Source organism: Lissotriton helveticus, chromosome 7 (assembly GCF_964261635.1).
Source record: "Lissotriton helveticus chromosome 7, aLisHel1.1, whole genome shotgun sequence".
In the NCBI taxonomy this organism is placed as follows: Eukaryota; Metazoa; Chordata; class Amphibia; order Caudata; family Salamandridae; genus Lissotriton; species Lissotriton helveticus.
In genome coordinates, this window is record NC_136068.1 from 1,157,927,746 (window position 1) to 1,157,940,202 (window position 12,457).

Sequence of the window (12,457 nt, forward strand, 5' to 3'; positions counted from 1 at the left end):
GTACTCACCGGGCAGCAAGAACGGAAGGCCTCGGACTGGACTGGACTGCTTCGACGACGGACGACGAACTTCGGACTTCAGTTACGGGTGGACCTCCGGATACCTCGGACCTTGGACTCTCGGCTTGGGCTCTGGTCGGGACTCGCCGCGTTCCTCCACCGTCTCGTTTGGATGCTGGACCGCCTCCTCCGTCTCCTCCGTGGGCCTGAGGGATACTTGAAGCAGAAATATCTGCCGGTGCGCAGAAGAGTTCCGTCACGACTGCAGAGGGTCAGGGGGTCGGCGTGGCTTCACCGACGCGTGGGGAAAGGGCAAGTCCCTATTCAGGCGCCATTATGTGGTAAATAAATAAATAATACCCTATTTTTGAATGTATAAATGAATAACAGATAGCTCAATAAATAAGAGTCAAGATTCGAGGTAGTAGGAGTTTCGCAGGTTTATTACAGCATAAAGGACAGGAACAGGACAACCTGCATGGGAATAGGATGGCAGGGCCCAGCAGCGCTGCTGGGGTCAGGATCGGGACAAGGGGAACGGAGGGTTCTTTTAATAATAGTGCATGAGCATATATACATAACGCAAACACATAGCATTACATTGCAATAGGCGTAGCAGTGGGTGGAGCAGAAGGCATGACGCGTAGCAGTCGCGAAAGATAAGGGGGAAAAGAGGTGTAACAGGGCGTGTACATAGACATGTGATGCAAACGTAACAGAATATGTCATGAATGGGGCGGAAACCATGGAGGGGGCTACCTGAGGAGCCGGGACCTCTAACCTGATGGTGCGCGCAAACTGGCAATGACGTATTACTAGGAGAAACTGGAGGCTATGAACTCTGTGCTAAGAGCAGAGACTGAAGTCTGGAGAGTCAGGGCAACATGTACCTAAACAGTATCTAGTATCTGATGTTTAGAGAACATGTTGATATAAACTAGAAGTCAGGAGGGAAAGGCTAACTTGATTCTAAGACTGGACCATGCATTATTCTACATGTAGTGCGTGATGAAGAATACGAAATGACCATTAAATACAGTATTTCTCTTACATGGAGCCGGAAAGGCTAGACAATGACGGAAACTATTGATGCAGTTCAGTAGCTTAGGAATGCAGAGAAGGAGGACTGAACTGATAACTGGAATCATAACATACTTTTGGCAGACTCAGAGGCAGAGCCAGCCTGAACCGGGCACTGTGAGGCAGGAAGTAAGTGAAGGGTCGAGGATACAGGTGGGGGCTGTATCGCTCCTTAGCGAGGTTTCAGGAGACAGGAGCTGAATCTGGTGTCCAGGCCCTTTTGAGGCCTAGAGACGGGAACTTTATAATGGAATAACGTGCACACTGAGAAACGTGGCAACGTAGCTTTACATAGGCCTGATATTCGTAGTATTCACGAGAACTGGAAACTGGCATACTAGAGGTAGACACAACTATAATTGCGTCATTAATTGAACATGGGGAATACATATGCATATTTAATCATGCACACATAACATATGATGGAGGAGGCGTAGGGACACAGAACATGGCAAAATTTACTTTTCCACAAGTCCCACCCTTTTTAACATTTATATGTCCCCTTTGGCGGTGCTGGCCGAGGCGTGTGGTGCCCAGATTGTCTCATACGCTGATGACACCCAGCTTCTCTTCACCTGTGGCAAGAATAGGGACTTTGATGGAGAGCTTATTAAGAACTGTGGAGTGGTGTGGCTCACTGGTTAGAGGTGGCAGACCTGTAAGCAGAGAACGGCCCGGGACCAGGGTTCAATTCCCGACGCGGCAGGATCTTGGACCAGGGTCAACGGACTCGATAATTCTCGCTTCAGTGCCTACTCTAACCAGGGAACACACTCGGCAACTCTGGGCATTAAGCCAGCCTCATCTCTACAACGGCCCACACAGACGCCGGGGATGCCTGGTTTCACCCTGGAGATACCCAGTAAGGGACCATCTCACAGGGAAAATCAGAACGGGTTCCCCAGAGGTCTACAGCACCAGGACACTCGGTTAGAGTAACAGTGCGCTTTACAAGTATCCCACATTTACATTTACATTTACAGAGCTGCCTGGGTGCTGTGTTCGGCTGGTTTCATATAAACCAGCTGAAATGCAACCCAGATAAATCTGAGGACCTTTTTTTGGGTGTTCCCCTGACCCTTGTTGGAAGTCTTGGTGGCCAGCTGATATCCACCCCCCTTCTGCGGAGACGGGATGGCAAAGAACCTGGGAGTCAAGTTGGACACCGGTTTGTCCCTTAAACCACAGATCCTGGGCCTGGTGGGTCAATGCAGGATACTGAGAATGCTCAGGAAATTCCTTCCTTTTCTATCCATCGCCCACAGGAAAAGTACAGTGCAGGCTTTGGTAGGATCGAGGCTTGATTACGCCAATGTACTCTACTTCGGCCTTCCTGAATATCTTCTCTCACACCTGCAGGTGGTGCAGAACTCGGCCGCTCGTGCCATCTTCGGCCTCGGCCGGAGGTCTCACGCTACGGGCCTGCTGAAATCTCTCCACTGGCTTCCGATACGGAAACGCATCGAGTTTAAGACGTTGACCTTGGCATTTAAGGCACTCCATGGCTCTGGTGCAGGTTACCTAAGGAAGCGGTTGGGACTTCACATTCCATCCAGAGCACTTCGCTCTGCGTCCCTTTCACTGGCCACTATCCCGGCAGACAGGCGCGCTCGCATCGGGGGCCGCTCTTTTGGATACCTTGCTCCCCGAGCCTGGAATGCACTGCCACTGTCACTTAGGAAATGCGGGGCCCTTTTGTCTTTTAGGAAGGAGCTGAAGACGTGGTTGTTCTGCAATTAACTCCCCTCGGCCGTGATGGTTGTGTTGTGTTGGGTCTGACAGCGCCGGGACACTCGGTCCGAGTAGCTGAGCGCTTAACAAAACTCTATATAACATAACAACATAACATAACACCGGCCTTAGAGGAGGTGAACCAGGAAACCGAGAGGAGGAGGAAGAACACCAAAACTTCAACGTCCTACGGAGAATGTGCATAAAGGGGACTCCCTGAGCGCTGTAGTGGACTAGACACCATTCAAGTTCTGCGACAATTGCCACCACAAGTATGCACAAAATGATCAGCATCCGGTCTGTAACCTTTGCCTGCCGCTCGACCACCGAAGCGAAGATTGCAACCCTTGCTTGGCGTTAACCCCGAAGACTTTAAGGGTGAGAGAGAGACAGAGAAAAGCGTATTATAATATGCAGGGCCAAGGATCACCACCGCCGCTTCGAGACCTGGGCCTCTCCAGGGAGAAAGAGGACAAGGTCACTGAAGGGCCTGGAGGCAAGGAGGACGTGCACGTCCAAGCCGTAGACGTTGAAAATAAAACTCAGAAGGAGGTGATGGAATCGACGGCCACTAGACAATCGACTAACCCAAGAAAGAGCGACTCTAAGTCCTCGAAAGCAGCCTTGGCATCGAAACATTTGACGACCGCAAGTGCTTAAGGACAAACAGTCAGTTGGTTCCTTTGACAAGGACTCCCAGATGGCGAAATCCCTTGATAAAACAACGTCGTCGAAGAGCAGTCACTAGAAAGACACCCCGATGTTGAAAAAAGAAGGGGTGAAACAGACTTCGACGTCGACAAGCGCCAAGAGAAGGCTCGAAGATCTCGAGGCACAGGCACAGGCATCGGAGCTAGAAAAGAAAAAAAAAGGCTTGAGGACGAAATGGCAAGTATCTTGCAAGGCAAGAAGGATTTCGACGAAACATTGAAGAAATTCAAAATTCCGCCGAAATCAGTGATGTAACCCGAAAAATACCTTGAGGAAATAGGAATATGTACAACACCGGACCCGGCTGAGGAAGAGGAGGGAGAAGAGTAGTAAGAGGCCGAGGGAGAAGAAGAGGACCAAACCTATCACGGTTTGGCGACCTCGGAGACACAAGAGCTGCAGTGGCAAGACCTTGATGCAGACTCGCCAGAAGAAGGAGTAGACACATACCCTTCGAGGCCCTCACTGCGATGACATTGGGATGTACAACAAGGTGATAAAGAAGGCTGCAGACACTTATGGAGTGCAATTGGAGGAGGAAAAACCACAATCCTGTTTTCTCCTAGAGACCTTGCTGCCCACACAGACAAGAACTCATTTCCTTCCCATACTACCAAGTATGCTGAACCAGGAAATGGAAGCTTTCAAGGAACCTCCTACAAGCAAGGCTGTAACACCAAGGGGTGAGAAAAAGTATAAACACTCCTCTAAGGACCATATGTACATCAGGGGTTCAGTGACAGCTGGAAAAGAGCTAATGTGCCCACTAACGTAGGACAACCGCCAGACAAGAAGAGCAAGAGAATGGATCTCACGGGAAGAAAGATAGAGGGAAGCACCGCAATTCAGTGGCGCATAGCAAATTCAAATGCATTGATCAATAGACACACATACCAGCACTGGTAGGAAGTAGGAGAACTGCTCTAGCATCTGCCAGATCAGTTCCAGAGAAGGGCAAGCCACTTTGTGGAAGAAGGTAAAAACATGGCAAATACATGTTTAAAATCAGCCCTCAGCTCTGTTGAAACATCAAGCAAGCAAATGATGATCGGGGTGATGGAGTGAAGACATGCCTGGCTAAGAATCTCAGGGTTCAAACCAGAGGTACAGAGCAACATTTTAACCACCCTGTTCAATGGTGAACAACTATTCGGAACAGCTGTGGATGATAAATTAAACCAGTTAAAGATGGAGAATGAAACTGCAAGGTCCATGGGGACACTAAAATTCAGAGGTATGCGTAGGGGGACACTATCACGGAGACCAACAGGCAGTGGGCAGACTGCTAGGGATGATGGCTTCATGCATTCACCTAGTCCCAAACATTCGCCTACACATGAGACCATTCCAGGAATGGATTCAACAACAATGGTCGCAGTCAACAGGGAGTTGGGAGGATCTAGTGGTTGTCACAGAGACAGTTCATCAAGAGATGACATGGTGATACTGGAAGAACATAACACAGGGGAGACTTTTAACACAACCAACTCGAACAGTGACCATTACAACAGATGCTTCCCAACTAGGGTGGGGAGCGCACATGAACAAGCTCCAGGTAAGGGGATTATGGACGCAACAGGATGCGATAAAACACATCAAGTTCCTGGAGTTAAAGACAGTGTTCCTGGCCTTAAAAGCCTTTTAGAAGGAGCTTTACGGGAACGGGGTGTTGATTCAAACAGACAATACAACTACGATGTTTTGCTTCAACAAACCAGGGGGAACACAATAAGTAATACTATCAATCCTAGCCCAAAAACTATGGAGATGGGCTATTCCAAGGAACAGAGACTTACTAGCAATACATCTGCCAGGGAAGGACAATGTAAAAGCAGACAGGCTGAGCACACAAGCATCAGCATCCCACGAAGGAGAGATGAATCAATCAGAAATCCTGAAGATATTCAAGAAATGGGAGACTCAGCAAATCGACCTATTTGCAACACCCCAAAATGCAAAATGCCAAAACTTTGCATCTAGACAACCGTGCGCACAGTCCCTGAGGAATGTGCTATGGATAGACTAGTCAGGGACATTTGCTTACGCTTTTCCTCTGATACCACTGTTACACAGGGTACTCAACAAGTGCAAGATCAGCCACATGACACTGATCCTCATTGCACCACAGTGGGCCAGACAAACCTGGTTCTCACAGATAATGGAAATGACGCAAGAAGCGATGCACAAGCTCCCCAAAAGAAAGGATATCTTAACAATGCAAAACTGAAAGGTACTACACCCAGAACCAGAGAGCCTCCTTACCTCAAACTACCAGAGAACACTATGGCAGTACTCAGAGAGGCGAGAAGGCCTACAACAAGGAAGTGCTACACAGCAAAATGAAAAAGTTTCTTCCATTGGTGTCATAAAGAAAAACTTTCAAGGAAGATCACAAGAGAATCAACAGTACTAGAATATTTAACATACTTACTACAAAATAAACTCAGCTACTCACCTATAAGGGTACACTTGGCAGCATTCTTAGCGTACACAAGGGGAGAGACAGGGAAGAGTTTCTTCACATCCCATGGTGTCAAAAGATTCCTAGAAGGAGCAAAGAGGATAGCACATCCAAAGAGGTTGCCACCACCCGTATGGAACCTCAATGCGATACTAGCGCAAATTATGAAGGCACCATTCGAACCAATCCACAAGGCAACATTACAAATGCTCACACTAAATTACATCATTACTTAGAGTAAGCGAATTACAGGCTCTGACACCACAAGAGCCCTGCTTCCAAATACATAATGACCGAATCAATAGGAGAACTGATCCAAAATTTGTGCCTAAGGTGGTATCAAAGTTCCACGTAAATCAAACAATACAAATACCGTGTTTTTTCCAAAACCCAAAGACGCAAGCAGAAAGAGTATTGCACACCCTGGACACCAGGAAGGTCGTGTACTACATAGAAAGAACCAAAGACTGTAGAAAAACAAAACAGTTCTTTGTATTATTTGCAAACCGTTTTCTTGGATGACCAGTCACAAAGAATACCATTGCAAGATGGATTGCACAAGCCATACAGTTGTGCCAAAAAAAGTCAGGTCAAGCATTACAAGGAGCACCGCGGGCTCACTCATCAAGGAAGAAAGGAGCAGTAGGGGCTTTCTTAGCAAACGCATCTATTCAGGACATCTGCCAAGCAGCAACATGGTCTTCAGTGCACACGTTCACGAAGCACTACTGCGTGGATATTCAGATGAATAAGGAAGCACAAGTAGGACAAAAGGTCTTACAACATATATTCACAAACCAACGCTCATCTTCCACCCAGCCACCACAGGACTAGCAAACAGCTACAAAGTCTATGCAACAGCATAGTAAATCCAGAAAAGATTCACGCTGCAAAACGTATAGTTTCTTACCGGTTGGTTTAGTTTTGCAGCTTGAAGAATTTTCTGGATTCACTAACTAACCCACCCGCCTCTGCCAGAAAGAGGAAGACATAGAGAAAACGTAGATAAACAATTAAAAAGAAGAAGAAAAAAAAATCCGAAGATAGCGACCAAAGGTGGGAGCTTCCGGAGGAAGCACGCCGACGTCCCAGAAGAACATCAAAGGGTGGTATGTCGACGCCCACCAGGCCACGAAAAAAAAAAAGAAATACTACAATTCCGGACCCAACCACTAGATGGCGGAATAATGCACAACATAGTGAATCCAGAAAATTCTTCAAGCTGCAAAACTACACCGACAGGTAAGAAACTATAAGTTTCTCTGGCAGGACCATTCCTCTCTAGCTCTATGGGTTAGCGTTAATCTGTACTACTATCCTGAGGTAAAATACTGGAGCAGACATTCATGATAGAGCTAAAGACAACTGTCTCCAGTACTCCATCAAGCAAGATCTAATCAGAGGAGGCATAGACTTTATCTCCTCTTTATATATAGGCATTCTATCCTTTGAGTGGCTCAAGAATAGCCTTTTAAAAAGTAAATGAGTAAGCCAATTGTAATGATGCGTAGTCAAGCCTATTAAAATATCCAGGTTCCCCACTTCCACTTTTACCCAAAGGTAATGCCGTTCCTGTCCTCAGCCTATGCTTTGTGGTATAAAAAGTATACCAAAGTGCATGTACACAACATCTGACATAGTGGTTCCCTCCTCAAGTGTGTAGAGCTCAATCCTGCCTCTCAGCTCACCCATATGTCCCTTCCAGTTACAACTGCTGAACTACAAAGGAAATGCCTCCACTTTCTCCAGGCCTTCTGTATGCAGAGCCTGGCTCTAGTACATCTGGTGGCTTCCCTTCTACAACGAGGGAAGGTGCTACAGAAATCTATTCAAATACAAATGGCCCTTTGACAGCCCATGTCTTCCCACACTTCCTGGGCATGGTGTGGCTAATACTTTGAAGGAGCGGGTGGTATGTATTGTGCAATACATTTTAGCAAAGCTGAGACTATATAAATGTCATACTTCATAATTGTTTTAAATATAATATATAATAGGGGTCCTTCACCACTAATGCCCATATTTGTACTAGTCCTGCATACACACACTTGTCTCACTAGACTGACTGTTATGTTATTCTGTGTTAATGTATATTATGTTATGCCATATTATGTGACGGTACGTCCGGGCGTTAAGTGGACTGAAAATCTAAGGGGGTCTCTCAAAGAGGATTGGCCAAGGCAATTAAGGGTGTGGCTTACAAATATGCACGTTTAATATCTGTGTTTAGCAGAGTGTGCCTCCCCACTGGTATTTTGCTGCTTCTGTGATTGCATACAGAAATATAATACAAGTAACATTACACCTACAAGAAGTCAGGGCTATTGGCTTTACCAATGGTTGTTAGTTGTGTAAGATGAATAAGCATCAACTATGGCTTTTTGTATAGAATATCGAAAATGCTTCAGTTCTGAAATGATGAGACTGAAAGAACTTTAACGAATCTTCGAAATTAACTCAAAGGCACTGATGGGTGGTACTGCTGCAGAGTTGAGATTTATATATTGCCCTGAGGGCAAAAATGGAGAGCCCGATAGAGACCCATCTCATTACTGCTTTTTAGAACTGCCGGTGCTGAGCCGGCCCAGTTAACGCCCTGTGGTACGTTATGTTACCGGTCATTGAATAGAGGGCAACTGCTACTAGTGTGGCATCACAATACTCCAATTTGCTAGTGAAATTACTGAAGGGTCTGGAAATAAAATATGCTATTCTCTAAACCAAGCCCAAATGGTAGCAGGTATTAAGTAGGCAAAAACCACTGCAGACCTCAAAACATCAGTTGCCAGAGCAAGAAAATGGGGGTGATTGAACACCTCAAAACATGAATTTTCTTAAAGGCACGTAACTTGTAAATATATGGTATGGTCATTTTTAATGTGTCTTAGTCATGAGCAGCAAGAGATAGGAAATATCAAAGGGCCACTAAAGATTAGGCTAACAATGTGCTCTAATATAATTTGCAAAATATATGGACTGATTGGGTATGCACCCTTGAGCTGCTGAACTGACATTCTTTCCCCCGGGTCCTTCCAGAAGAGACTCCGGAAGTGTACATCGTGGAGAGGCTCTTCTCCAGCAGTCTGGTAGTGGTCGTCAGTCGCGTCAAGCCCCGGCAGATGAACGTCTACCATTTTAAGAAAGGCACCGAGATCTGCAATTACAGCTATTCCAGCAACATCCTCTCCATACGACTCAACCGTCAGGTAAAGGGGAAAGGGGGCAGATCTGGGTGGAGGCAAGTCGTGTTCTAGTGCTCACATAATGTAGTAGTGTGTTATCATATGGTCCACATCCCAGTGGAGTATGTTTTGTGGGTTTATAATGCATAAAGCAATTAGAATCTTACAAACTACTTTGAAAGTTATTTGCAAGGGCTTAATAATATTGATAACTGTAAAGCGAGGTGGCAATGTGTGTGGGTGTACATGTTAGCTTTAAAAAGTAAATAAAACTCCTAATATTTTTGGTTATCCATATCCATGTACTCCATTATTAACAGATATTGTAATGCAATTGTGCCACCAGTATATTAAATGAAATTCTTAGGCAGCCAGGGTGTGCCCAAGTGGGAAGTCGGCTACTACTGCCAACACGTTAGTCCCTAAACCAAATCACCGTAAATGCTTTATTGATGCGTTTCAACAAGCATTACATGCGTTACAGGGTCTGCGTTTTTCATCGATTTTAGACTATTGCACATCATCATGTGGAGCTACTAGTAATTCTTTGGTATTGGGTCCTAAACTACCTCAATGATATAGTGAATTCAGAAATAGGTAGATTACCATCAATGCCACCAATTTCTTTGCCTGAAAGAAAAAGCACATTCCCCTGAAGGACTACACAAGACCCTTGTTGTGGTGCTTTATCAAAATATTTCACCCAGAATTAAGGCATCAGGAAAGGAGCAAAAGGTATGTACTGTAAGAGATCTGTGAGGGATATTTGAAAAAAGGGGTGGATTTGAATCTATTCAAAGTGAAATAGAGGTTGTTTCTGTAAAAGAAAAAAGTTAATACTCTGACACGCTGGGATTTTTCCCCAGCACATGGGGCTCATTTCTGTTGTTTCCTGCTTGTGACCACCAGACTTTTAAGATGTACATTATCAGGCTGTAGGACCACTGTACAGTGGGCAGATCATCACGCATACAGGGGACATCGGCCCTTTAGCGGATAATACTAAGGTTTATGAAGGCAGCACCAGGTGATGGTCCACTGTGGAAAACCTGGCGCGTGCCACCCCCCTAAAGTAAGGAGCACTAACCAAAGAGTTTGCAGGACAAGAACGATGTAGATTTACAGTGGGGCTTTCTTTCGACACACTGTAAATGAGGGCCAACCCATGGAACATCTGAGCTGTTTTCAAGCACAGAATTCGTTCTAGTAGAGCGCCACAGGTAGACATTTGAAGCAGGTGTGTGAATGTTGGGAAGGAGCAGATGCGGTATGGAAGCCTCCTAACCACACCTGCAGGCAGTGGGGCTCCTCCTGGTGGTAGGGGGCCTCGCCTCTCTGGGATATGGGTCTGCAGCAGTCCCATGTGCTGGTCCCCAAAGGGATTCACAAGAAAGAACTGTTCTGAGAAAGGTGTAGGAATGTCATTGATGCTTTATTTCGGTCTTGCGTGTGTGTACAGGAAAGGGATGGGATGTACAGGTTCCTATTTACCGAGAGAGGTTGCATAAGCCATACTCCCCCCTTTTCCTGCACAGCCTGTCTTCTAATATCCGGGTCCAGGCAGTGCACTGACCTGCTAACCGCTGTCGTCATACGAGATTGCCAAATAACCGCTGAGGGAATTGTTTTTCCAAAAATAAATGTTCTCCAAATTCGAAGAAAATCAGGACCGAGCGGATGTGAGAAGGAGCTCTCTGGCCCAACTGTAGGGAGGCAAGTTGCACAAGATTCAAGCTACCCTTCATAGGCAATGACGAAGATGAGCTTAGACATTACAAATTATATGGAAAAAAGGTGCAGTGGAAAAAGAAATTCGGCTGAGTAGAAGTGGTCGAGCAGGGAAATGACATCAGAAAACAAATTAGGATGGCACTTGCACGGTGGACTGCTTCGTGTAATATGCATTGTTAAATACGTCATAATTTGCAGGACATTTATAGCGTGAGGGTGTAAAACACCACACAGACAGCTTTTGTTCACAGCAGCTTTGTTTTTCTCACTATATTTTAGAGCAAAATGCTTCCTCGTCAAAATTTGACAGCAGTGCATTTCGCACTGAAATATATTGATAAATGACAGATATGCGCGTCATGTAATTATGCATAATTGAGTATCATTTTACTGAAATGTCACGAAATAACACAAAAGTAAGTAATGCGAATTTCGCACACACCTGATTGAAACAAAATGGATTCTCACACCGAAATAGTAACCTACGGGCAGAGAACTTACAAGTTATTAACCAGTAACAACTAAAAGTTAAGGTGTACCAAGATCTGACGTGAGTGGTGTACCAAGGTACCTCAAATCTGATTACAACTGAGACGTGAAACCAGCGTTGCAAGTGATTAAATGAGAGAATTTAGCTTCACCAATGATTGGAGGTAAGGGTGAAAATGTGTTCCTACAAAAAGCATTTTATATATATTGTGAAGTCTGATAATTCTTTTTGCCAATAAAATTAAAACTCTAGGAAGACCATCCAGAGAATTGCTTACCTAAATTGGAATCCATGTTAAAGCAAGTACCGATGTATATGTTGCAAAGGATGGCTAGACCAACATGAACAACGTATAGCACATTGAAGACCTATGTTCAGCATTAGGGAAAAAAGATGAAGTTAAAGAGAAGCAAGCAGATAAATCTAACAAGCATTTACAAGGCAATGGTTTCGCCTTTGGAAAAGTTAGAGCTATTGGCATTGCTCATGACATTTCTTTTTTTTTTTTACTTATAAATAAATGGCATTGTTATTTACATTGCCAACAGCTCTCTCAGCTCACACAGCTCTCTCAGCCCACACAGCCCACACAGCCCTCACAGCCCACACAACCCTCACAGCCCACACAGCCCACACAGCTCACACAGCTCTCACAGCCCACACAGCCCACACAGCTCTCACAGCCCACACAGCTCTCACAGCCCACACAGCTCTCACAGCTCTCACAGCCCACACAGCTCTCACAGCCCACACAGCTCTCACAGCCCACACAGCTCTCACAGCCCACACAGCCCACACAGCTCTCACAGCCCACACAGCCCACATAGCCCTCACAGCCCTCACAGCCCTCACAGCCCACACAGCCCTCACAGCCCTCACAGCCCACACAGCCCTCACAGCCCACACAGCTCTCACAGCCCACACAGCCCACACAGCTCTCACAGCCCACACAGCTCTCACAGCCCTTACGGTACCTGTCAATCAATGTCCAATAGCTTAACAGGAGCACTCAAAGCAAAACTCTTCTTAAAGCACCAGGAGAAATCCGGTTTCAAGTGGCCCTCTGCAGGTG

General features: G+C 45.8%; 1 protein-coding gene across 2 annotated transcripts in view; it reads left to right on the forward strand.

Moving 5' to 3' along the window:
• WIPI1 (WD repeat domain, phosphoinositide interacting 1) overlaps window positions 1-12,457 on the forward strand; it is a 412,373-nt gene that overhangs the window by 143,898 nt on the left and 256,018 nt on the right. For both annotated transcript variants that reach the window (XR_013598783.1, XM_078654292.1), the window contains exon 3: window positions 9,019-9,188. Coding sequence is in view for 1 of the 2 variants with exons in the window: in XM_078654292.1 (XP_078510418.1) it covers window positions 9,019-9,188 (170 nt within the window). In the remaining variant the exon portion in view is untranslated. The remainder of the gene's footprint in view (window positions 1-9,018; window positions 9,189-12,457) is intronic.